Raw genomic sequence first — 27,154 nt, forward strand, 5'->3', positions numbered from 1 at the left:
AGACAGTACGGGGTTAAAGGAGCAGCTGATTCGGGGGCTCTGGCTCACTCAGGCCTGGGGGAGGGAAGGGTACAGATGCGGGGTGAGCCTGCGGCGGCAGAGGCCAACATGACGTTGCAGCAGCCTGAGGCCTGCCGTGCGTTCTCCCGGGGAAGTTGTACCTGGATCACGGGACCCTGGCAGTGGCGGGCTGCATGGGCTCCAGGGAGGGGAGGTGTGGAGAGTGACCTGTGCTCCCACACAGGCTTCTTGGTGGCTGCAGCAGCGGCCTTAGCGTCTCATGCCCGTCTGGGGTCCGTGCTGATAGCCACGGCTCGCGCCCGTCTCTGGAGCTCCTTTAAGCGGCGCTCTTAATCCCCCTCCTCGCGCGCCAGGAAACAAAGAGGGAAAAAAAAGTCTCTTGCCTCTTCGGCAGCTCCAGACTTCTCCCGGACTCCCTCCTGGCTAGCCGTGGTGCACTAACCCCTTCAGGCTGTGTTCACGCGGCCAGTCCTCTCCCTGTGATCCGACCAAAGCCTGAAGCCCGAGCCTCAGCTCCCAGCCCCCCTTCCCGTCCCGGCGGGTGAGCAGACAAGCCTCTCGGGCTGGTGAGTGCTGGTCAGCACCGATCCTCTGTGTGGGAATCTCTCCGCTTTGCCCTTCGCACCCCTGTTGCTGTGCTGTCCTCCGCGGCTCCGAAGCTTCCCCACTCCGCAACCCGCAGCCTCCACCCGCGAAGGGGCTTCCTAGTGTGTGGAAACCTTTCCTCCTTCACAGCTCCCTCCCACTGGTGGAGGTTCCGTCCCTGTCTCTGTTTATTCTTTTTTCTTTTGCCCTACCCAGGTACATGGGGAGTTTCTTGCCTTTTGGGAGGTCTGAGGTCTTCTGCCAGCGTTCAGTGGGTGTTCTGTAGGAGTTGTTCCACGTGTAGATGTATTTCTGATGTATCTGTGGGAAGGAAGGTGATCTCCGCGTCTTACTCTTCCACCATCTTCCCCCTCCTCCCCTCTCATTTCTTTTTATTGTGCCCACCCTATGTCTTTTGATTGGAACACTTAATCTCTTGACATTGAAAGTAATTATTGATAGGTATGTACTTATTGCCATTTTATTACTTGTTTTCCAGTTGTTTTTGTAGTTCTTCTCTGTTCACTTCTTTTTGTTTCTCCTATTGTGATTTAATCATTTTCTTTAGTACTGTGCTTGGGTTCCTTTCTTTTTGGTTTTTGTGTGTCTTTACCATGGCTACCATGATTTGTGGTTACCATGGGGTTCAAGTATACTGACCCATAATTATATCTATGTGACTTAAACTGATAGTCATTTAAGTTTAAACACATTCTAAAAGATCTACATGTTTTACTCCCCTCCCCAACATTTTGTGTTTTTTAATCATATTTTACATCTTCATGCTTATCCCTGTACTGTTGTCTTTATACTTTATTTTACATTTTTTCTTCTTTAAATCTACATGCTTGCTTATTTAATTGATCTTAAATCCTTACTATATATTTGCCTTTCTTATTTGGGAATTTCCGTTTCCTATAGATTCTTACTTGTTTTCTATTTAGAAAAGACCCTTCAACATTTCTTTTAGAGTAGGCTTAGTATTGCTCACTTCTCTTAGTTTTTGCTTGTGTGAGAAGTTCTGTATCTCTCCTTCTAGTCTAAATGATAACCTTGCTGGGTAGAGTGTCCTATAGGTTGCAGGTTTTTCCCTTTCAGGACTTTGAATATATCTTGTCATTACCTTCTGGCCAGCAATGTTTCTGTGAAGAAATCAGCTGATAGCCTTATGGGGGTTCCCTGGTACCTGACTATTTTTCTCTTGCTGCCTTTAGAATCTTCTTTCACTTTTGACATTTTAATTATGTGTCTTGGTGTGGTGTGGGTCTGTTTGGGTTCATCTTATTTGAGACGCTCTGTGCTTCTTATACCTGGATATATGTTTCTTTCTTCAGGCTTGGGAAGTTTTCAGCCATAATTTTCAACCATCTTCTCTCTCTCTTCTCATTTTGGGACCCCCATATTGTGAAAAATTATACACACACACACACACACACACACACACACACACGTATATGTACTTTTTGCTGTTCTGATTGTGATTTCCATTTTCTATCTTCCAGATCACTTACGTGTTTTTCTGTATCACCTAGTCTGCTGTTAATTCCTTCCAGTGTGTTTTTCATTTCAGTTATTGTATTCTTCAGTTCTGACTGGTTCTTTTCTTATATTTTCTCATTCCTTGTTAAAATTCTCACTGTGTTCATCTATTCTTTTCCTGAATTCAGTTAGCTTTCTTATTACTAATGCTTTGAATTTTTTATCTTGTCAGTTATTTATATTCCATTAGCTGTTTTTTCAGGGCTTTTCTCTTTCTCTTTCAATTGAGACAAATTCTTCTGTCTTCTCATTTTGCTTATCTTTCTCTGTCTCTATGAAATCAGGTGAAACAATTACCTATGGTGGTCTTAGAGGGATGTCCTTATGTGGGAGTATCCCTATACAGTCTACAAGGCCCCAGTGGCTTTGGTGGCAGAGCTGAATTTGATGTGAGCACAAGTCTCACCTTTCCTCAGGGTGTGCTGGTAGCTGTCACCTTGGTAGGAGGTGGGGCTAGAGATGGAGGTGCTAGGACCAGAGCAATGTGTGAGTCAGGGCTTCCCCTCTGTTCAGTGGTCATCACTGCCCTATTGGGAGCAGGGTCAGGTCCCAAGGTGCTGGAGCAAAAGCCCTGAAGGTTGGGTCCGAGCTGGCTCAGTTCCCTTTAAGTGTGTGCTCTTTTCCCTCCCAGCACTGGCACCCTCACCCAAGTGGAGCAATGCTGGAGAAAGGGGGGCTGGTGTGGGTATTCAACAGTGGTAGGGGCATGAGCTGTGGTTGTCTGACTGCCATCAGAGATCTGGTCTGCCCCTGATGCTCCACCTGTGCAACTGCCAGTAACAGCTGCCCCCTGCTTGCTCAGATGCCACTTAGGGTTTGAACCACCATAGCATCTTTTTTTTTTTGACATATAGTTGATTTACAATGTTTCAGGTGTAATACACACACACACACACACACACACACACACACACACACACACACACATATATATGTTCTTGTTCAGATTCTTTTCCCTTATAGGTTATTACAAAATATTGGGTATAAGTTCCCTGTGCTATACAGTAGGTCCTTGTTGTTTATCTATTTTCTATATAGTAGTTTAACAAATCATTTTGTTTGTTTTCCTTTTATTAAAGAATGTACATTGTAGACAAAACAAAGGAAGTTATTCTCTTCCTGAATTTGCCAGAATAGACAGTGGAGCTGCTGTCTGGTTGCGACACTCTTGTATGGCATGTAGAATCTTATTACCAAAGCAAGAGAATCTGAAAAGAAAGAAAGTACAACAGATATATGGATGATCTACTCCTTCTGTTATCTAGCAGATCCATGCAACACAATATTTTATTGTTTTAGTAATCATTAAAAATATTAAACCAGTGAATTATTGTGTTGGTGTTGGGGAAAATGTGCTCTGCTACACAATGGCCTCACTTTAAGAAGCTGGTTTTGAATCTGAAATAGCAAGAAAGCATTTTTCTATCTTTTTTCTATTCTATGACTTAACAGGAACAGAAAATGAAGGATGAGCTGTGAAATCTAAACTCTGTAATTTTCATTCTAACCTGAATTTTATCCTCGCTATGCTTTAGGTTTTCATTCACACACACACACACACACACACACACACACACACACACACATATATATGTTCTTTTTCAGATTCTTTTCTATTATAAGTTGGTACACAATAGCATCTTACAGCCAAGCTTTTTCCTTGTTGTGGCAGCCCTTAGTCCCATGTGGAGCTGCCATATTACGCAAACTGTGCTGGAGCATTTGCTTGGCTCAGGCTAGGATTCATGCCAGAGTGGTCACAGGAAACCAGTCAGCCAGCTGGGTGGTTTTAATCCACCCTTTCTGTCCTGCTTTGGGAGCTAGCAAGTTTTCACGGCCTCCTCCCAAGCAGAGTCCAGGCATCCCACAGCCGTCCTATTAGTCCCACTGGCCCTTCAACCAGCCAAGGGGGCTCATCTTCCCTTTGTTAGACCCAAGGGCTGAGGCACCCAATCTGTGGCTCAAACCACCACTCCCCAGGGAGGATCTCTACCTGTGTAATCCCCTTTCTCTACTGAGTCCCCTCCTAGGGGCACAGGTCCCAACCTGATCGCTTCTCTTCCCTTACTATCAGATTCTATGTGGATCTTTCTTACAGCCTTGGGTATATAGGAGTCTTTCTGCCAGTCTCCTGTTAGTTTTCAGTGAGAATTGTTCCACATGTAGATGTATTTTTGATGTATTCATGGGGGAAGGTGAGTTCCACTTCCTCCTACTCCGCCATCTTGAGTCCCTCCAAGTCTAGGTTTCTTACAGCCCTTCTGTTAGTCCCACTGGTTTTTTAACCAGCTAAGGGGACTTGTGTTCCTGATGTCAGATTCCAGGGCTGTGGTGCCCAACATGTGGCTGGAACTGCTCACTCCCCAGGGAGACTCTCTCTCTTTGTAATCCTCTCCCTCTTCTGTGTCCCCTCCCAGGGGCACAGGTCCCAACCTGATCACTTCTCTTCCCTTCTTATCCAATTTTGTGTGGATCTTTATTACAGCCTTGGTTGTACAGGAGTCTTTCTGCCAGTCTCCAGTTAGTTTTCAGTGATAATTTCTCCACATTTAGATGTACTTTTGATGTGTTCATGGGGGGAATTGAGTTCCAAGTCCTCCTAATCTGCCATCTTGATATCTTCCCCCAGGAAGTTTGAACTTCTATCTAAAAGCAATAAGTATTATATAAGGATTTTTCTTAATATGAAATTTTCAAATATATAGGAAATTTTAAATGGTAGCTTCTACCATTAATATTTCACTATACTTTCTTTATCACATATCTATCCATCTATCTATTCTGCTATCTAATAGAAAGAATTGTAAATGTAAAACAGAATATTTACATGTTATGTGGAGAAAAAATTGAAGGAATAAAGGCTAGAGGCAAGGAAAAAAGATAGGCAGTGCTTTAATTGTCTAGGCAAAAGATGATGGTGATTTGGACTGGTGAAGTGGTAATAGGAATAAGAAGAAGTGGACGTAGTTAAAACATATTGAAGAGATAGAATCATCAGGACTCGGTAGATGTTTGAATGTGGGGGTGATGGAGAGGGATGAGTATAAGTTGTAGTTAGGAGTACAGACTCAGGAGCCAGACTACCTGGAATCGAATCCTGGCTGTGCCACCTATCAGCTGTCCCTTCCCTATGCCTCAGTTTTCTGTTCTGTGAAATGGGGATAATAATCCTTATTTCATAAGATTGTTATAAGGGTTACCTGAAAAAATATATATGTATCTTAGAACAGAACCTAGCACATAGTAACTTCTATATAAGTGGATGCTATTATTATATTTAACATTATATATAAGAGGTGACACTCTGGTTGGAAAGATGTGGTTCAAATCCCAGATCTATTATTTACTAGCTATGTAATATAAGATTGTTTTTCATTTGAAACATGGAACAAATAGTAACTCCTTCATATGAGTTTTTGAGTATTAATTTAAATGAGAGGAAACAATATACATCTCTTATTTTTAGAATGACCACAGATCTATGATTATCTGTGGAGATCTTCCACAAGAATTCTTTAATTGTGATTATTTTCAGAGAGACAGTTGGATTGCTGGTAAAGCATCAGTAGGAAGTAATGAGGGGGGTGAGGATGGGTAGCACACTGTGTCACAGTGCTAAGATTCCAGGGCTCAACACTCCTTTTCCCCCTAGGCTGCTGCCATCCAACACTTAGAATCTGCAACCACTGAGTTGAACAAAATCCTGAAAGCCAAGTACCCGACAGAGATGATCATTGCAACCAGGTTAGTCTTCCTTTGGCTCTCAACCTTTGGGATGTTTTTGCCCCTCATGGGCTGTTCCTCAGTCAGAGATGGGGCTCATTTTAATAGCTTGGGGGGTTGAGGCCAAGGAAAGCATATGTTTACCTTCCCAAATCAAATTTCTTCCAACTCAAAACCTCCTGAATAGAAAGTTTACGGGGGAAAAAAAACAAAAACAAAAACATGAGATTGGGGTGAGGGCTCTTGCTACTCCAAAAAGACAAAATTGTAAGCCACAGATTTGGAAGAATGGTTACAGAAGGGAAACACAACATTCCATACCATTCAAGAGCATAGCATAGCTCCCTACAGTAGGGAGACCTTGTTTTCCATTTAATACCTGGAAAACTCTCTGTGGTACCTGCTACAGCTGCTTTCTCATAGCTGAGCAACACATTCTCCCCTTCTAAATACGTGGGTCATTCATTCCTCCTGGGACTCTGGTAGGTTCCTTCCAAGTCTACCACATTCTCTTTTGAGAAACAGTCCCTACAGGGACCATCGTCCCAAAGTCATTATGTTTGTACTAAATTAGCCAGGCCCTTGAACCATAGCTGATTTGACCCAGGGTGAAATCCTGACCCAAGTTAGACCGACTGAATTCTGTTTCCTGGAAATTTGGAATTTGGGCTAAGAAATGCTAGTTAAATTCTCTTAGGTACTGGCATATTTCACCATATGCACATGAAGGATCAGAATAAACAAAGAGGGGAGAGGGAGTGGGGGGAGAGGGACAAGGAGAGGGAGGGAGGAGAGATCAGGAAAGAGAGAGGGAGAAGGAAGAGGAGGAAGATGGAAACTAATGACATAAGAGAGAAGGTCTCTGGACCACATGGTCCATGTCACATTGTGACATCTAGCTTATATTTTCAGATTCCTGTGCTCAGCAGTGGAAGATTTTGTAGTTGATATTGTAAAGGCCTGGAGCCGGATAAAACAGAACAATACAGCAATAGAGTCTGTGATTTTGAAAGTAAGTTTCCATCCTTTTTTCTTGTACTCTTTGTGGTGCCAGGGCCTCATTTTTAATAAAAGCAAATGTGCCTCTCACTGGGAATTGTAAAAGAGCAAGGAGAAGCAGCTGGTAAGCCTCCCTGATGGGGGAAATTCTCAGCAAACTTCCACCTTTCACCAAATGAAGAGTAGCACTATACATGCTTATCCATGTACCATGTACCTAAGCATATGCCAAGCATCTGTCCACACCTAGACACAAGCGTACACCAACATGTATGCACACGGTTGTATACCAGAACATTCTTGAAAATACATACAAATACATGCTAGAAATACACCCAAATTCACCTCTATAACAACCACAGTAACAATAACAGCTAACACTTATATAGCACTTACTCTGTGCCAGGAACTGTTCTAAGCACTTATAATGTATTAACTTATTTAATCTTCACAACTGCCCTAGAATATAAAAGCACAAGTAGATTAAGTGACTTGCCTAAGTTTACAAACTATTAAGTGATGGAGCTGGGAATCAAGCCATAATCATGTAGTACACCCCCAAACATACACACAGACAAAGGCAGACACCAGGCACCCATGCAGAGCCACATCCACATTCATAGGAGCATGCCCATCAAAACGCCAATCCAGAAATGTTTATCTGTCCTCAGTTTTGCCATATTACACATCATTTTATAGGCCACTCTGACATGAGAAAGACTAGGCAACATATATTGATGCCTGCAGCTGTTCTGAAACAAATAGTGTCTCTTTGACCCCCTAACACCCTTTGGTTATCTTATCACATCTACCCAAGCAGTTCTTTCCCTAAACTTTCATCTCCCCACATGTAGCTTTCTATGCTCAGTGTTCCTGGCCAACTAGTACCCCTCCCTACCTCTCCTCATACCATCTGACTCCTCATTCTGTCCTTTCAGGCACAAATCCCTCATAACAATGCCCTGTCTCCTTCCCCATACAGAGTGACTTAATGTATGACAAGCTCAGTGTCCTGATTGATGTCCTTGCTGAGGATGCAACAGTTGAGAAGAGTACCACAGCACATGCAGACAGTGCCAAGGCAGATGGAAAGCCCGTCATCCCTCAAATAGACCACATAGCCAAGTGCAAGTTGGAGCTGGCCACAAAGGCCCAGAATCTCCAAAAGTCCTTGAAACTCATCATATTCCAAGTTGAACAAGGTAAAGGCCCCAGGGTTGTGGTGATTGAGGTAGGGGAACGAGAAGGTTCCTGTGGGTAGTTTACTGGTCTCCCTCGCTCTGGGTCTACTATTTGACATCACTACCAAAACTTGACTAGATTCTGCATTCATAAAGCATCCAAAGTCCGTCCTCAGTCTCCACTGATTTGAAAAGCCTCAGTCCTGATAAGCTGCCCCTTTGGCTCCTCCTACCTCCCAGGCACTCAACTCTTGCTACTTATTTATTTTTGGAACTAACAATCATCCTAAATAATTACAGCTGCTAAGTGGCTTGGCTCAAAGGTCTGTCAGCTTCAACCTCCAGCCATGGAATCGTTTTCCACCTGCTCCTGTCCCCTTCCAACCACTGAGCCTATGATGATTTTAGAAAGAAAATAGTGTTCATCTCTGCATGTCTTACACAGTATTAATCAGGCACAAGGGCTCTGAGAGTGGTCCTGGCAGCTCTAGCATTGATTGCCATTTCCCATAACTCATGACAATCTGCAAGCTTCCAACTCAGTATGAAAACTCTTTCAACTCCTCCAACTTCTTAATTTAACATTTTGGTTCCCACTTCTTCTCCACAATGCTTCTTTGAAAAACAGATCAGAAAATATAACACCAAGTGTGTTCTACCTGAGCTCTTGGAATTGAACAGAAGTCCATGTAGCAGGTAAGGCCTTTTGTCTGGCCTTTGACCTTTAGCTACAGTACCTTCTCCTGCCTTGGTACCTTTAGGTACAACCTCAGCCAAGTTTCTAAGAAAGAAAGGAAATAACCCTTCTGCACTGTGAAATCATTAAACAGCCAGTTTGCCTCTATTTTTTTTTTTTAATTTTATTTTTTTTTCGGGACGCGGGCCTCTCACTGTTGTGGCCTCTCCCGTTGCGGAGCACAGGCTCCCGACGCACAGGCTCAGCGACCATGGCTCACGGGCCCAGCCGCTCCGCGGCATGTGGGATCTTCCCGGACGGGGGCACGAACCCATGTTCCCTGCATCGGCAGTCGGACTCTCAACCACTGCGCCACCAGGGAAGCCCTTGCCTCTATTTCTGTAGGTAGTTTCCAAGTAGCAGGGATCAGACCAATCTGATGTAGCCATAACCCTGTCACAACTAATCCTCAGCCTGCTCCATCAATACATAAGTCTGATTTAGAAGTGCAACTTGTGGCCCTGGGACAAAGAAAGGCTCCCCTGGCAGCACAGGGATTGAACCCATGAGCTTTGGCATAGGCTGAGCACCTGAGCTACACAATATATAGGCTGGTAGAAGAAAGGAGACTTCTCAAATATTCTGGGTATTGGTGAGACATTTGGTTGAAAGAACGACATGGTCCTAGAGGCTTAAGTTTAGAACAAGGTCATGTGAGTAAATGAATTAACAAAGAGGCGAGAATGGAGGTAGAAGAACAGAGTTTCCCACCCTGCTCCCCCTACCCCTGGCCCCAAGCTTCTACTCACAGCCACATTTACTGGACGATAGGAAAAGAGTAACAAGTAAAACAGAGAAAGCTCAGGCACGGATGTGAAGAGACATGGCAATACTGTAAGAAAGCTGAAACCACAAACAGCATCATGGAGGAGATGTGATGATCAAATGGGAGTCTCCATTGTCTCCCCACACACTGACTGGTATTAACTAAACAAAAGAGATGCTCAAGAAATGTGACCAATCCTCCCTCCCTCCTTTTCTTCCTTCCTTTCCTTCCTCTCCTTCCTTCCTTCCCTCCTTTCCTCCTTTTCTTCCTTCCTTTCCTTCCTCTCCTTCCTTCCTTCCCTCCTTCCTTCCACTTTTTCTCTATAGTTCTTGATGAGCAAAGCCGACAGACAATATCAGTCAAGAACTTTAGTTCAACTTTCTTCCTGGAAGATGACTCAGAAGATATTAACCAGATGAGCCCAAGACACCGTAATGATCTTTCTCTTCTCCTTCTTTTACTCTAAGCTTCATCTCTGTCTTCTAGTTCCCAGAGAATAAAGATGTATTTTCATGCATCTTCCTTTAGCCATAATCCTACTCTGCAGTAGATATCCCTCCCTCTTCTCCAGAAACCTCACACTATAAGACCCCATGCCTATGCCCAGAAGTAATGACCCCATTAGATACTTTGAAAAGGCTAGCCTGATGAAACCCAAGATTTGAAGCTGTTTCACTGCCAGCAAGCAAGCAGCCCAGCCTTACTATTCTGTCAGTGGAAGTCCCTGTCCATCCAAGATGATCCCTCTTTGGAATGAGAACCCTGAATATTATCGAGGAGCAAGTCATTGAGCTTGACTCTGCTCCAGCAGAGAAAGTGGGGTGAAATACAAGTGGGGGGAAGGGCTTTCTTGTTTGTATCTGACACCAAGGTGACATCTTTTGTGTCTAGGCTCTCGTCTTGGTACTCTGTCTTCTATATCTTCTCTCAAAAGTGAAGACCTAGATAACCTCAGTTTGGAGCACTTATATTTTACACCTGAAACTATGTAAGTATTTAAGCCTATCACCTTCCTATGGCTTCTCCCTTTCTCTGGTTAAGAGAATAGTCTAAGGATACCCAGAGTCAAATGCTGACTCTACTTACTAGTTGTGTGACCTTACACAAGTAATTCAACCAAACCTCAGTTTCCTCATGTATAAAATGGAGATAACTGTAGAACTTGCCAGATAGGCTTGCTGTATTTATTGTGTTTATATATCCAAAGTACTTGCATTGGACAGTGTTTGGCACCCATAGTTAGGTGCTATATGTGTTACAGTTGTTATTATTATTTTATTAAAACAACTTCATTTCATTTCAAAGGACCTGTTTTTCACTGTTGCCTTTAACAGTAAATGATTGGAGTTGCTAAGAAGTAAGTGGGCATTTAGGGGGCTAGCTAGCAAATCTAAAGACATCTGTCTCAATAGCCCTACCTCTTTAGAATATTCCCAGTAGCCAAGTTCCATCACATTCACTCATTTTGAGTTCCATTAAGAAAATCAGTTACATCAGTTAGAGAATCCCCAATTTCTGGACTGTGGTCAAGGAAGACAAATCTCATGTGAGAGACATAGGGTCAGTTTAGTAATGAATAAAAAAATCTGTGATTAAGTAGCTTAATTGTACCTATTTTCAGTTTCTCAAAAGAAAGACACAGCTAGCAATTATTTTTTTCTGCAGCTTCCCATTTATTCCTATATTCAACTCCCATTCCCCTCCACTTTACCATTGGCTTAAGCTCATATATTAGGCCTCAATGGACCTACCTAATGAGTTTTGATCAATGGTGTGCTGGAAAATGTTTAACAATCAGCTCTCTAGGGGGGGGGAAAGCCCTGATTTATTCCTGGTGTAAACCCTTCCATCATGGCCTATTTCAAGCTACTGATATAATGTCATTGAATGCAGAGTTGGGAATTATAGGCATAATCAGCTTACATAAACTGGTATGAACTGGCTCCAGCACACCACTGGTTTTAATGGATGGATGCAGAAGAATAAAAGAAACTGCTTGGTTTTGTTGTTGTTGTTGTTGTATATATATCTACCCTCTTTTATCAGTTTTTTTCCTTCAAATATGTGGTCACTTTGCCCTTTGATGTGAAAGTGCTACAGAGGAGTTCAGACATCTCTGGAAACAGTAATACAGACTTTACTCTCATCATATATTTTTATCTGAGATACTTAAATGTTCTTTCTTTATGGGAATAAGTCAATGACTCTTATTTCCCTTTATTTTATGTGGAGAGAATAATGGCCACTCATATCTGACAGCCTCCAAAGATGACTTCTTTATTATGAATCCCAATTCCACTGAATCCGCCCAGCTGGCTGGGTGTCCTCTCTTACAGCCAACAAGTTAGTTGTTAACACAATAGGACATCTACATGTGCCTCTCAAGAACATTAAGCCTTGTGCCCAGTGTAGAGGGGACCTTCCCTCAGTGGTTGTTGATCACGCAGATAAAGTCTGCAGCCCAATGATAACAGCACTTCTTTCCTGCACCAGTGTCTATTCTCTTCTACCCTTTGGCTAATTTCAGACGCTTCAAAGAAAGGTGTGTCATGAACAACTATTTTGGAATTGGACTAGATGCTAAAATTTCTCTGGAATTCAACACCAGAAGAGATGAACACCCTGGACAATACAAGTAAGGAAAAGAAACTCCCCTCCCTACATACAAACACACAATCACAATATACACATGTATTCCCACATCCCCTACCTCACACACAAGAAACAGAAAGAGTCCGTCCTTTGGAAGTAAAACACATTAGTCCCAAGATTAGTCTAGTGGGATTGCTTGCCCCAAATATTGACAAGATCTGTGATGACGCTGCACTGGCATCCTGAACTTGGAGCTGCTTTCATAGTCTTGACCTGTGGACAGCTAACTGTGTTACTGTTACTGAAAACAGATTACATTGACTCAATTCAGCCAATTGCCTATCTTTGTTCTGTCGTCTCCAAGAACTTGATGAGGTCCTAGTAGTGGTTTTAGGTCTGTTCTTGCTTGGCAAGGCTGCAAAGTATCAAAGATCGCCCTACTGGTTCTTAGTGTTCCTAACCTGGTTCCCCAGGACCTACTGATTTTACCCCATCTTGGTTGGTCTGCTTGGCACCTTCTGGTACTTTTGTACTACAGACATACCCTAAGGCAGCCTCAGAGTTCTTGTGGTAAATTGAAATTACGAGTAAAAAGAAGCACACCCTCCACCCATCATCACCACCCCCTGCCCACCTGCCACCAGAACTTCTTTCTCAGAGCAGGCCTGGGCTGAGGAACAAGTACTTTATCAGATGTGTCTTGCAAATACTGCTTCCCAGTTGCTTGTCTTTTTTGTTATTATTGCTTGTTTTTTCATTTTTAATGGTCCCTTTTGAAATACAAAAGTTTTGAATTTTGATGAGTTCCAATTGATCAATTTTTTTTTACAGACCATGCTTTTGATGCCATGTTTAAGAAATCTTTGCCTAACCCAAGATCTTAAAAATTTGCTGTTTTCTTCCAAAATGTTTTGGTTTTGCTCTTACATTTAAGTCTATGATCTGTTTTGAGTTACTTTTTATGTATGGTATTAGGTAAGAATCTGAGTTCATCTTTTTACACATGGATGTCCATTTACCACAGCACCACTTTTTAAAACTATCCTTTCCCCCAATGAATTGTGTTGGCACCTTTGTTGAAAATCAATTGACCCTAAATGTAAGGTTTTTTTCCCTAGATTTTCACCTACGTTCCTTTGATCTATGTGTCTATCCTGTGCAAGCACCGCACTGTCTTGATAACTGTAGCTTTATAGTAAGTTTTGAAATTGGGAGATGAAAGTCCTCCAACTTTGTTCTTTTTTCAGAATTGTTTCGCTTGTTCTAGGTATTTTGTATTTCCATATAACCAAACTCCAATTTTTAATAGATAAGGAAACTGAAGTGCCCAGAGAACTTATGGTTGAAGTGCCCAGAGAACTTATGGTTTAAAACAGAGTGCAAATAATTTTGTGCTATGTGCTAGCCTTCTTACATTTCAAAACCCATGCCCTGTGGTGGCTCATTTCTGTGGCTCTACTTTAAAAGCTCACAGTAAACTCTATCCAGCCTTTCTAGTGATTGTTAAGTACCCTGCCTGTTTTTATCAGAGACTCTACAGTCAACAGGATCTTGTCCTTCCCACCTCCACCACAAGTCTCCTGATATCCTTGCCTGTCCCATATTCTCTCCACTGGCTCCTACTCTACAGTCTTCCTAGTAAGCTTATTTCTATTCTGTAGCACTGAATTAAGTGTTTGATATACAGGTCTCGGAAATCCCTCCACTTTGCCAGAAAAGTTATGCTTCAAAGAAACTGCAGTCTAAGAGCCACATGTTTCAAATGAAATTGATTCCAAGTGGCTGAAATCCTGAGCTCCCAGAGTGGCACTTGCCAGGGTAGCTGATGTGTACTAGCCAGTTATGCTCGCAGCTTTTTATGAGCCTTACTTTCTAAATATAGCCTGTCTCTTCCAAGACTGAACCAATATCAGAAGCAAGTAAAAGTGACAAATCAATGGGATGCTGATGCCTCAAGGAGACCCAGGAACCCATTGCAGCTGGTGTTCACATAAGGATACCAGTTACACTATCCTAGCATTCCCTCTTGTGTCCAGTTACCATTAAACATGACTCCTCTCTATAAGAAGGCACTTGACGAATAAGATGGTGTCTCCTCTTACTTTTCTTCATCCACTTATCTTTATATTATTCACCGTCTGACTACCTTTCTCTACCCTTATCTCCCTGTAGTAGCCGCCTTAAGAACAAGATGTGGTATGGCCTTCTGGGAAGCAAGGAACTTTTTCAGCGTTCTTACAGGAAACTGGAAGAACGAGTGCACCTGGAGGTTAGTGGAAAAGAGGGTGATCCTTCCTGGGCATGAAGAAAGGAAATATCATGACCTTGGGAATCAACTTTCCTCTATATCCTTAGTTCTTCCCAAGCTTTAACTCTGATCCTCACTCATTGCTCATGGGAGGAAAGCATGAAGATAGATTTCCATTTTATGGATAAGAAAATAATAGCATGAAGAGAAGACAGAGCCCTTCCCCCATCTCTGTAAATGGCCCTTCACATTGGTATCTGAAGAGCCAGCCAATAAGGGCTACTATTTTCTTTCAGTGTGATGGAGAAGCCATCTCCTTGCCAAACCTGCAAGGCATTGTAGTGCTCAACATTACCAGCTATGCTGGAGGCGTCAACTTTTGGGGAAGCAGCACAGCTACCACAGTGAGTATGGAGTAAGGAACAGGGAGGAAGAAAGGCTTGACCCCTCTAAAGTCTATCAGAAAGGAGAGTTGAACTGACTGGAGTGTAGGGGAAGAGGAGGTGGATGGAAGACCTTTATTGGCAGCAGCTCTATGATGAGTTTTTTTTTTTAAGGCAATTACCACCCCAGAGCAGAGTATCAACCAAAAACCTCAGGATCAGATAAATTCTTTGGTGTGGCCTGGACTTTGAATTTTCCATTCCTCACGTTTGAAAGATCCTTGAAAGGTTACCTAGGCCATGCCCTTTTCTCTAAGGAGGTCTGTCAATAAAATCTCCTGAGAAATTGGCCATGAATCCTTTCATCTGAACTCACCCAAGAAGGCCATGAGACCAGTGGGACTGGCCTTGGGGATTTATGATGCTCGATTGGACAGGGAGAGAACCAGTTAAGAGTTGTGATCTCAAAAGGGACTGAGATTTATCTCAGTGCCCTTTTCCCAAGTTGGCTTCCTGACCTCATTCTTCTCCTTTTAATAATGTAGTAGTTTCTCCACTCTTCATGAGCTAGAAAAATTCTCACCAGGAGCTTTCAAAGCATACCTGCTTGTGATAGGCAAGGTGTGGTTTCTCAAGGGTGAGATGTGTGACAGTTTTTCCTCCTCAGGAATATGAGGCTCCTGCGATAGATGATGGGAAGCTAGAGGTAGTGGCAATCTTTGGTTCTGTACAGATGGCAATGTCCCGTATCATCAACCTGCATCATCATCGCATCGCCCAGGTAGGCACGGGCCCGGTGGGCACCAGAAAGGGTTTGAGCTCTGTGGCTACAATCCAGGATGTGGGGTAGTCTCAGGAATTAACCAGGTATAAGAATGACAGGGTGGAGGGAGCAGGTTATCTGGTGCGAGGCAAGGTGCTGGCTGAAGTTGGAAACAGAGGTGGTAGGGACCAAAGGAGCAAAAAGCCCATAGCAAACATGTGTTTCCTCCCTGGGACAATCTGATTCACATTTTTGCCAGTCCTGTTCAGATACACATTTAGGCCATGACTGTGAGATTATCAGATTGGTCTACAGTCGTTACCTCATTTTTCTCCCCCATTCTCCCTCCTCCTCTTCTCTGGCAGTGCTGTGAGGTGATGATAACCATCGATGGTGAAGAAGGTATCCCAGTGCAGGTGGATGGGGAGGCCTGGGTTCAGAGGCCAGGCCTTATCAAGATTAGATACAAGAACACTGCCCAGATGCTGACAAGAGATCGGGTAAGAAGGGAAAGGCTCATCTGGGGCTCCTACGTTGTCTCATCTACAGCTATCACTTGAGTACTGAATACTTCCAGGCAGGCAGGATTCCTTAAAGGGAGGTCTGCATGATACTTATCTCAGAGTCACCTTGGGTGCTTGTTAGAAATGCACACTCCTGGGCCCCACACAGGCCCACTGCATCAGAATGGAGATGGGTATTTCCTGGGAACTTGCATTTGCAGACAAGCTCCCTGAGACATTCTGATACACATAGACACTTGCAAAGCACTGTCCAAGAGAGTGAGACAAGAAGCTCCCTTCTGTAGTTTTCGACAAAGTTGTACTCCTCCCTCCACTGCACAGAGTTAAAGACCTCAGGTGGTTATGGAGAAATCTGCTCCCTCAACAAGAGAGTCTTCATTGAATATGGTCTTTAGGTTCCTCTAAGGCATCTTAAAATACTGCATTCATAAATGTCACTCACCTCAGCTAAACCACCTAAAGCTAGAAAGGAGCCATTATTAATCAGATGTTCAATGCTTAGAGGCTTTCTTCCACTCTGGCCTGTGGACAGTCCATAGACACAGCAATAGAGAAGGGATGGGATGTCTAGTTTATAAACTACCTACTTTGTGTTGGGCACTTTACATATAGTCTCTCAAGTAGATCCTCTCAACAATCCTATGAGGTAGATACACTTATTCCCATTTTATAGGTGAGGAAAATGAGGACCAGAGAGGTTAAATACTTTGCTAAAGGTCACACAACTAGTCAATGACAGAAGCACAATTCAAAATTAAATATGTCTAGCTCTAAAATCCATCAGAATATATTGCCTAGATTTGGCAAAGAAGGGAGCTGAAAAGGGTTCCACTTTCTTACTGATCATGATACCTACCTATAGGAGCTTCTGGAAGGCAGACATCTGTCTGATTCAAGTATGTTGTCCCAAGACTTGGCATGGTAATAGCAACAATGACAACAACAACAACAACAAAAACTAAAACTGCTTAGTATGAAAGAGACATTGAATAAAATGTTGGACAGATGTATGGGTGTGGAGATGGGTGTATAAGGGAATTGATGAGGCCCTCTTTCCCCTTTCCCCACAGTACCCACAAATATCAGACTCACAGACAGATCTGTCACATGCCTTCTTAGCTACAGCAATCTTTAGGCTCTGCCACTGTCTTTATCGCCAGGACTTTGAGAACTCAATGAAAACGTGGGAGTGCAAGCATTCTGAAATCCAGGCTGCCTCTCAACCCCAGCTGGACTCCCAGGAATCTCAAGATAGCCTCTCTGATGAGGAGTATGCCCAGATGCAGCACTTAGCTCAGCTTGCAGAAAACCTCATCAGCAGGTAAGTGGACTGGCCCAGATACAGGGCTGGGAATCCCAAGAAGAGATAGGGAGAAGAAGCCAACTTGTATCTATTGGCTACTGGAGAGCCTGGCCTCAGAAAGGAGTCTTGCTCAGAGCTCTGAAGATTGACAGGAACCCTGACATTCTAGGTAGGAAATAGTCTTTGTGGTCAGCAGTAAGCCAGCTTGGACCTCTCCCATTATGCCCAGAGATAAATTTTGATCTCCTCTTGCTGCCCCAGACCCAACAGGACTAAAAATGCTTATCCTTGCCCTTAAATATCAGGAGGGCCTTAGAGTTTCTGGAGTCAGCTCCTTCCTCTATTCTAGCCTCCCACTCTCCCAAAGCACCCAGTATCTAATTCTGGTGAGACAAGGATGGACAAAAGTGAATACCTAGAGAAGAGTAGAAACATTTTCTGGCATAGGTGGCTCCCTAGAAATGAGAAGAAATAACAGGAGAGAGTAAAGAATACAATTTACCCTTAATCCCAACCCTCACCAGCACCTCAGGCCAGACATCCTTCAGAACTCTAGACTCATTTATCTGTCCTTGCTTTATTACAGACTTACTGACCTGAGCAAGGTCCACCAGCATGTGTCTGTCCTCATGGATTCTGTGAATGCCAGTGCTAACATCCTGAATGATATATTTTACAACCAAGACAGTAGCAATGAGGCAGGTGCAGCTTCCTGCACTCCCATTGAGGTAAGGGGGGAAGGGGCAGATGAAGGAAAGGAGTCAAACCAAATAGAAAAGGGAAGGAAGGGGAGCTGGAGGCTGGGTAGAGAAACTGGGCAAATAACATGGCAGGAAACTGATGGATAGAGGGGAAGGCAGATACTGCTTGACTTGTTACAGGTCCAGAGTGGTTACTGGGAGAATCCCATAGCAGATTTCATCAGCCTGATAGCTATCTACCACACTGGCCTCAAGGAGAAATAGCCTGAGAATGGAGAGGAACTTGGCTTAGGCCCTTCCTCATTCCAGGTGGATCCCTATATAACCTGTTAAGGTGACACTTGTCATTGAAACTTGTGCTCCAGGCTGCCTTGGTTTTCCTCTTGAGGGGAAGGTCTAGATTATATTCTTGATGTTAAATGTGCCATCCTGTGACTTTATCCACTGGCAGAAGACTTTTAAGTGATGCTTTTAAAAAGTAACTTTAGTGCTAGGCAAACAATACAAAAGGGCCACATACAGGGTCAGGGCCTCCTAAAATGTAGGTTACCTATTTATTTGGGGCCGGATCTTAGTTGGAAGAGGCCTGGAGCTCCAGGCCTGGAATTTCAAGAAGACAGATGGTTAGGCCTAACTTCATGTACCATGGGAAAGGTGGCTTCAGCCTAGTGGCAATAAGTGGCCTCAAACTTACTATCTGGTTTGCATATTCCCTGTTTCCCTATACCCATAGCACTCAATCAGTGATGCCAAATGCCAAGTTGTGCTGTGCCACAGCATACAACACACCAATACAGCTGTACTGGTAGTTGATAGCTGGCATCAGTTTTGACTGGTTGGTGCCCATGCTGAACTACTAGTTGTGCTATATTGTGAATATTACTTTTTCACTTACAGCCACATCCTACTAGCCTGCTCCTACCTTCCCACAGAGAAGCCAGCTGCATGCTTACTAACCAACAACTCCTCTGTCTTTGTCCTTTCCCTTCCTTTCTTTTCCTTTCTTCTCCTCTCAGACTCTAACCAGAAATGACGCAGTAGATGTTACATTTAGTCTTAAAGGGCTCTACGATGACACCAAAGCTTTCCTGGATGAAAACTTGGTGAGTGGATGGGGTTGGAACAGGGAGGGCAAAGTATCCCATATGAATTTGGTCACAGCCTGTGCTTTGTTCTAGGGCATTGGAAGACATGTGGGAGCATTTTGGCCAGGTGCTTACCTGGCAGTCCCTGCTGTGTCATCTTCACCCAGAGTTGTCATTGATCGTGTCACTTTATAAGTTATGTGAATCCATAGGGACTACCACATCCTTGAAGAAAAGTCTATCTCCTTTGGCAAATGTCTCCTGGGTCCAGACCAGGCCAAAAAAAAGCAGCGTTTTCTCATCATACCTAATATAGTTTCAGTAGAAAAGGGTGAGCTCTTTTGAGCTGCTCTGCATCTCCCAAGTTTCCACATATGTCTCTCACCATGTGGAAAGACAGTACGGAATAGTGGGAAAAGTTGGGGGTCTCTGAGTTCAAATCCCAAATCTGCCAATTACTAGCTATATTAGTTTCCTAAAGGCTGCTGTAACAAAGTACTAAAACCTGGGTGACTTAGGACAACAGAACTTTATTGTCTCACAGTTCTGTAGGCTAGAAGCCTGAAATCAAGGTGTCAGCAGGGCCATGTTCCTTCTGAAACCTGTAGGGAAATCCTTCCTTGCCTCTTCCTAGCTTCCAGTGACTTGCTGGCAATCTTTGCTGTGTTCCTTGGCTTGTAGATGCATTACTCCAATCCTCCATATTCACATGGTGCTCTCCCTGTGTCTCTGTCTTCCCATGGCCATCTTCTTAAAGGATACCAGTCTTACTGGATCAGGGCCCACCCTACTCCAGAGTCCAGACCAGACCAATGATCTCATCTTAATAATTACATGTGCAATGACCCTATTTCCAAAAAATTGAGGTACTGAGGGTTAGGATTTCAAGATATCTTTTTGGAGGGGACACAAATGAATCCATAACAGTAGGTATGTGAGGTAACTTCACCTCTCTGGGTCTCAGTTTCCCTACCTACAAAATAGGAATTAAAATCTCTACCTGTCCAGGTTGTTGTGAGGATTAAACAAACTACTGTGTATTATGTGCCTAGCTCTTCCTAGCAGCTTGACAGATGGTAGATTTTACTAGTGTTAGGGAAAATGGACTGAGGCTCAGTTTTTGAGCTACAGGAAGAGTTGCTGTTTCTCATAATGCAAAGCCCATAGGCACACCTGGTGAGTGTGCTTTAATGAGTCAACTGATCATGACCACTCCACTTTGAGGTTTGCTGCTAAGGCCCCTAGGAAGGTACTGTTCTTGCCTCTCATCTAATTAAGGTTTATTTGAAGAGGGGCCTCTGAGTTGATTTTTGCAAGAAGTGCAGCCACTTCCCCTTTTCCATTTGCACATCTAACTGGCACACTGCACAGGTAGAAGAGTGGTTAAGGCAGTCAGGCCAGGCTGTCCCAGCATCTGAGCCCCAGGCTAGTGTCTTTCAGTCTTCAGCGACAGCAACAGAAGTACCTTCTATATATAGGCAGAGCTCAATGGCCTTGCCAATTTGGGCAGCAGGAAATATGGGAGCTTGGCCTCTTATTGCCACTCAGGCTTTCTTGAGGCTCATGGGCTCATGAAAATTGGTTTGTGCCAGCCAACAACCCAAATTGAGCACATATCACACTTAATATAGAACCTGGTAAGGACCCCCCCCCCAAAACACATACACACATCCAAATGAGACCTGGGTGCAAACGGCCGCTAAGAATGACCATGTATCTCCAGAAAGGCCATATCATAGAGGTGGAATGGATGTAAGGCTTATTTCATTTTTTAAAATTTATTTTACTTATTTATTTTGGCTGCATTGGGTCTTTGTTGCTGCATGCAGGCTTTCTCTAGTTGTGGTGAGTGGGGGCTACTCTTCGTTACAGTGCACAGGCTTCTCATTGCGGTGGCTTCTCTTCTTGTGGAGTACAGGCTCTAGGCATGCAGGCTTCAGTAGTTGCAGCATGCAGCCTCAGTAGTTGTGGCGCACAGGCTTAGTTGCTCCGCGGCTTGTGGGATCTTGCCGGACCAGGGCTCCAACCCACGTCCCCTGCATTGGCAAGCGGATTCTTAACCACTGCGCCACCGGGGAAGTCCAGGCTTATTTCATTTGAATGTTGTTATTCCTCCCCTTGAAGGAGGAGAACAGTCAGTGTTGGGAGAGGGATGTAGCCTTTTGATGAAGAAAATCCCACCCAGTAACTCCCACTTCCCTTATGTGGCAAACTGGCTTAGTGATGTGTTAGAACAGAAACCAGGAAGTGAGCAACGAAGTCCCCTGAGTCAGTTTGCACATTTATCTCAGAGAAGGGCCCCTGAACAAGGTCTCTATTGAAGCCAGAAGGACAAGAGAACAGAGCATAAGATTCAGGCCCAACCATATACTATTTTTCAGAGCCCGAGTCTCTAGGTGCCAAATAGGAAGTCATTAGGAAGCCATTTTATTCCTCTCCTATTATGATTAGGAATCATTTTCTAAGACCCCAATTCCTCTTTCTTCTCTGTGGCTTTGGGTTTGACTATCAAATCCCTTTTGAGCACTGCTGGTAAGTATGCCCCTAAGAATCCCTGCCCCTTTCCCCCTTACCTTGAAGTGATGGCCATTTCTACTTGACACCACTGTTCCCCATCCCACCACCATGTACACACATGTGTCCTGTGCATCTGGGCTACTCCGTACTGTCCTAAATCATTCGTTGTAAAGCAAAAGCAAGAGATTATTTGTCAACATGACTTGTTCCCCTCTCATATCCCATCCTGATTGGTCATAACCTCCAATCCCATCCCTCGCTCATTCACCTGCCACCCGTTTGTGACAGTCGGCAGGATTCCACTTAAGGATGGCCCATGCACAGCAAGAAGCCACATAAGTGCCAGATTGAAAGTAGAGCACATGCCAGAGAGGAGAGATGAAGCCAAATTAGGTGGGCTGGAAAGCATGTCAGAGCTGACGATATCAGCATGCATCTGTTCTCCCAGCTCACTATTTAATGGAACATGAACTATCTCACTTATGTTGTTGGTTTAGAACTTGGTTCTTCTGAGTTGGAGATGGTCCCAGAATAATCTATTTTAACTCTCCCATGGAGCATACAGAGTTCATCCTGTGGGTGCTGGGGGTTACTAGGGAATGCTTGAGCTTTGTTTCCTAAACCCATGGGACAAGCCATCATTCACTAAGAGTGAATAGCTAGGGGCTAAAAGCACAGCCTGGGGAGGCAGACCCTCTTTGCCAGGAAGGGAAAATTTGAGCCAATCTCTCTCTAGCCCTCCCCTTGCTTCACAAAGCAGCCTTTAAATTATGGTAACTGTGTAATAAAGATTCCCCCCACCCCAGCATCTGGCCACCCCACATACCCTTTCTGGGATGGTGTGGTATAGAGGGTAGGCTATAGAGTTGAATAGATCTGGGTTTCTGTCTAGTCATGTGATCTTGAGCACTAAACTTCTTTGAGTCTGTTTTCCCACCTATAAAATGAGAACAATAGTACTTTGTAAGGTATTATCAAGCTATTGGGAAGATGGAATGAAACTATGTATACACAGTGCCTGGCATATAGTATTTGCTCAAAAATTGGTAGCTATTATTAGGGGGACACTTAGGTGTCTCCAGGGGCTTGAGGGTCAAGGGTAGGACCCTTATCCTGGACCCTAAGCTGTAGGGGTACCACTCAGCGTTAATTGATACTGGTCAAAGGGCCTCTCTGCTTGCCAAACTGTGAGCATGCCAAGCCCTAAGGAAAGCATCACTGTCTGGTTGTCTCCTGGATCTCCCTATTGAGAAAGTAAAGAGCTGGCTATACTTTCCACTGACATCATGGGCCAAAGGAGATATAAGTTGGCACCCTGTGGTCTCATGGCCACTAGCAGGGACTGGGAGTTGGGGAGAAGGCAAGAGTCTATGAAGGTAGGGTGCTAGGCAATGGATACTCACTCTTTTCCCTGTCTTCACCAGTTGAGAAATGCTGAGTATGAGGCCACACTGCAAACTTCCCTGGATGCCATGAATAAGGAGTTTGAAAAGCTATCTGAGATTGACTGGATGAATTCAATCCTTTTTCCAGAGGTATGTGACCTGTGGATTGGGAAATAAAGGAGAAGAGGGATTCCTCCTTGGTGCTTTGCCTTCCAGTGTGGGCCAGGACACAGTGACTGATGTAGCATAGGGAGGCCAGTAGTGGCTTTCAGCTTGAGTTTAATGGAGCCTCCTCCTCCCATCTCCTCACCCTAAGTATACAGGACAAGGCAGAAGGCACACTGAAAAACTAGATGACCATGAGAACATAACCAGAAAGAAGAACCACTCTGTAGCAGAAGATTGGGAAAGAATAAGCAAGAATGGTCTTTTTCTGTGCTGTTCTCCTGGCTGCAATTCCCCTCCCCTGCTCAGTACCTGCTGCTGGGACTGAATTTCGTCTGGTACATACCATTATGGCCAATACCAGGTGTTTACAGCCAACATCTGTTCTAAATGGTTGGTGCCCAGGCCATACTGGTGGTTAAATCTACCAAATATCACCTCTCCTTGCTGCTTTCTGTCCCTCCCAGTCTGGGAGGAAAGTAGGCTATCTCAATGCTTTCCCCTAGCAGGTGTGTGGCTTAAAAGAAAATCAAGCATGGCAGCTGTGGCTATAATATAGCTGTGGGAATGTCATCATTTTTTGACAATTCTGAGTGCTCTCCTGAGATTGAAAAATAGTCCCATTTCATAAATCAAATGACTCAAAGATGTCCACCTATCACCAGGTAAATTATACCTTTTATGGTCTGACAAGGTTTTTCTTTAAATTTCTCCAACATGGAACTGCTCACTTCAACCTGTAGGAATCCTTGGTTCTCCTATTCATTATGCCTGTTTTCTGGCTTCATACACCAGTTATATGCATGTGAGCAAGCCATACAAGCATGTTTGGACTAGTGCAGCAATTGGGCTACCATTTAAGAGAAAAAGCCATAGGCAAATTCAGGTCTTAAAGGATTTAATAACTTTCTCATATGCCTTTGCTGCTCTTGACCAGTAGCCCCCTGGGGAAGAAAAACATGCTGTTATGCAGAAAAGGAAGCCAACTCTTGTAGCACCCCCTTCCTACTCAGTTCAGCTATCTTGCACCAAGTTCCTGACCTAGGCAAACAGACTGGATATTGAGAGAAATGAAACAAACAGTCCATGCTCTGAGGTCTCAATATGGGAGTCTGCCTGGCCTGGGCATAATCTCTTTTCTGGACTTCAGCACTTCCATAAAGATGAAGAAGTGAGGCTCTAAAGAAGGGCAGAGTAGATTGAAAGAAAGACAGGAAGACGTTGCTCATTCACTTGATACCAAACTTGCTCACCTTAAGGCCACAGAAGACGCAGATCCACTTTGGTGGGGAAAAGCAGCAGGAGAGTCAATTATTCATTTTTGGACTTTCAACCAAAGCTTTGGTTCTGAGGGAAGGTCCTGTGCCCTTCCTTTAGGTTTCCTCTGAAAGACAATTCAGAAGAGCATTTATTAATATGAGATCATTTATTAAAGCATTTAGCAAAGTATCTGGCACAGAGTAGGATCTTGATAAAGATCAGATGCCTTCTAGGGCACAAGACTAGTGAGTAAGGGTATCTCCCATACCTGGATAGATTGCAGATCTGCCTGCTTCTTGTAGCCATCCTTGTTCACCACCTTGCCAGGCCTCTAGGAATTGTTTCTGACTATCAGGCAACTAACATTTTGACCTTCCTCTTGTTGTGACTTGCCAGGAAAAGTCTTCAGACACTGACAGTAGAAGCCTCAGATTGAAAGTTAAGTTCCCCAAATTGGGGAAGAAGAAGCCAGAAGAGGAAGACAAACCTAAATCAGGCCAAGGCATCCAGGGTTTTATTGGTAAGTTTCTCCCACAGGCATCGAGGTCATAAAGAATTCCCCCGCAGCCTGGGTACTTCCCAAAGACCTGAAGCTCACATTAGAAATGTGCACGGGTACGGTGGTGATGGAGGAGGTGGCCAGCTGGGAGCCAACCTTAGGGGATGCCAAGCAGTCACTTGGACAAGGTGTGAGTTAGAAAGTGATATGGAGGGAATTCCCTGGCCGTCCAGTGGTTAGGACTCCATGGTTCCACTGCAGGGGGCACGGGTTCGATCACTGGTTGGGGAACTAAAATCCCACATACTGCGCGGTACAGCAAAAAAAAAAAACAAAAAAAAAGCTCCTTAAAAAAAAAAAGAAAGTGATATATGGACACTGACAGGCAGAGAACCTGAGAGGCAACCTTGCTTTGTGATCTCTGTGATATAAACAACTGAAGAGAAAAATGAGAACAGCCAGTTACCTTTCTGCTTAACTCATTCCTTTCCTCAGTGGATAAAGTATGGCAAAATAGTCATATTTAGATCTATTTCCCAGTCAAATACAACTACAAGCTTTTGGTCCTGCTCCAGAAAGCAGTATTATTTGAGATGGGTTGAGGGTGTCAGTGCTGGGCACCTATAGGGTCAGGAACAGGTTCCACGACCTATCTAAACACTCTTATTCTTTATCTGTTATACTAAATCCCTGGAAATGCAAAATTTGTTTCATTATTTGAATTTTGGTTCCACCCCATCTTCAGAATTGGACTTAAATGTTTTTTTAACATCTTTATTGGAGTATAATTGCTTTACAATGGTGTGTTAGTTTCTGCTTTACAACAAAGTGAATCAGTTATACATAAACATATGTTCCCATATCTCTTCCCTCTTGCGTCTCCCTCCCTCCCACCCTCCCTATCCCACCCCTCTAGGTGGTCACAAACCACCAAGCTGATCTCCCTGTGCCATGCGGCGGCTTCCCACTAGCTATCCACCTTACGTTTGGTAGCGTATATATGTCCATGCCACTCTCTCACTTCATCACAGCTTACCCTTCCCCCTCCCCATATCCTCAAGTCCATGCTCTAGTAGGTCTGTGTTTTATTCCCGTCCTACCCCTAGTCTCTTCATGACATTTTTTTTTATATATGTGCCACATCTTCTTTATCCATTCATCTGTTGATGGACACTTTGGTTGCTTCCATGTCCTGGCTATTGTAAATAGAGCTGCAATGAGCATTGTGGTACATGACTCTTTTTGAATTATGGTTTTCTCAGGGTATATGCCCAGTAGTGGGATTGCTGGGACTTAAATGTTGTTGATATGTCAGTGGGGCTCAAAAGAAGGTTCCCTTAGAATTGTCCGTTATGCCAATTCTGATATCAATGGTCTCTCCTAAATTCTGAGCCTAGATGACCTGGAAGCTTGAGAGAGATGACCATAGTGGACATGGGGGAAAAGGGATGGAGGGTGGCAGTTCGTTTTGTTTTGTTTTGAGGAACTGAGACTTCATACAGATGCCAAGAGAGAATCTCCTGGACCAAGTTGTGTTTGGTCCAACTGGTTTGAGTCCCTAAGAATCTGCCAGTTGGGAGACTCATGGTGCTTGAGAGTCTTTCTGAAGACTCTGAAAGGGTCAATAGCAGTTTCATGGATTATCAGGTTCTGAGAACTCATCCCATTTGTGTTTGCCTTGCATGGCATCAGCTGGTTTTCTAAGATGGTTTTAAAATGGTTGGTACAATAGGAACAAACCAGTCTGTCTCCTAAAGGACTCTTTGTTTGCTCTCTTTAGCGTCCATACATTTAGGCATCTGGCAATGTGCTAACCTCATTATTTCTATACTTGCTTTTTTTTTTTTCTATAAAGGACATTTGTGGCACCGCAGACATCGTGAAGATGAAGGAAAAGATGATGATCCTCCAACACCATCAGGATCTCAACTATAACCCTTGAAAGCTGGAAGGAGAACTCACAACATTTAGGATTCTACTAAAAACTCTTGAAACCTCAACACAGGCTAGACTAAATTATTTCAGAACAAACATGAGCACCACCAAGAAAGATCCTCCAATTCTTTACACTAATACATTTTTTTCCTGGACTCAATCAGGTCTCCTTAGAGGTTTACATTTTCTCATTGGCCAAAGATTCTTGTTCCGAGTTGTCTTGTTCAGTTCTCCTTCTCTTCGT

General features: G+C 43.7%; 1 protein-coding gene across 1 annotated transcript in view; it reads left to right on the forward strand.

The window, feature by feature from the left end:
- DGKK (diacylglycerol kinase kappa) overlaps nucleotides 1-26,910 on the forward strand; it is a 173,605-nt gene extending 146,695 nt beyond the window's left edge. Inside the window, exons 13-28 of the mRNA XM_024116921.1 lie at nucleotides 5,798-5,889; nucleotides 6,781-6,880; nucleotides 7,850-8,069; nucleotides 9,877-9,981; nucleotides 10,442-10,538; nucleotides 12,078-12,185; nucleotides 14,315-14,411; nucleotides 14,687-14,794; nucleotides 15,441-15,554; nucleotides 15,902-16,036; nucleotides 17,221-17,381; nucleotides 17,950-18,091; nucleotides 19,081-19,167; nucleotides 23,091-23,201; nucleotides 24,873-24,996; nucleotides 26,831-26,910. Coding sequence (XP_023972689.1) covers nucleotides 5,798-5,889; nucleotides 6,781-6,880; nucleotides 7,850-8,069; nucleotides 9,877-9,981; nucleotides 10,442-10,538; nucleotides 12,078-12,185; nucleotides 14,315-14,411; nucleotides 14,687-14,794; nucleotides 15,441-15,554; nucleotides 15,902-16,036; nucleotides 17,221-17,381; nucleotides 17,950-18,091; nucleotides 19,081-19,167; nucleotides 23,091-23,201; nucleotides 24,873-24,996; nucleotides 26,831-26,910 — 1,881 coding nt within the window. The remainder of the gene's footprint in view (nucleotides 1-5,797; nucleotides 5,890-6,780; nucleotides 6,881-7,849; nucleotides 8,070-9,876; nucleotides 9,982-10,441; nucleotides 10,539-12,077; nucleotides 12,186-14,314; nucleotides 14,412-14,686; nucleotides 14,795-15,440; nucleotides 15,555-15,901; nucleotides 16,037-17,220; nucleotides 17,382-17,949; nucleotides 18,092-19,080; nucleotides 19,168-23,090; nucleotides 23,202-24,872; nucleotides 24,997-26,830) is intronic.
- The last annotated feature ends 244 nt before the right edge of the window (nucleotides 26,911-27,154 follow it).

This window comes from Physeter macrocephalus, chromosome 21, assembly GCF_002837175.3.
Source record: "Physeter macrocephalus isolate SW-GA chromosome 21, ASM283717v5, whole genome shotgun sequence".
NCBI lineage: Eukaryota > Metazoa > Chordata > Mammalia > Artiodactyla > Physeteridae > Physeter > Physeter macrocephalus.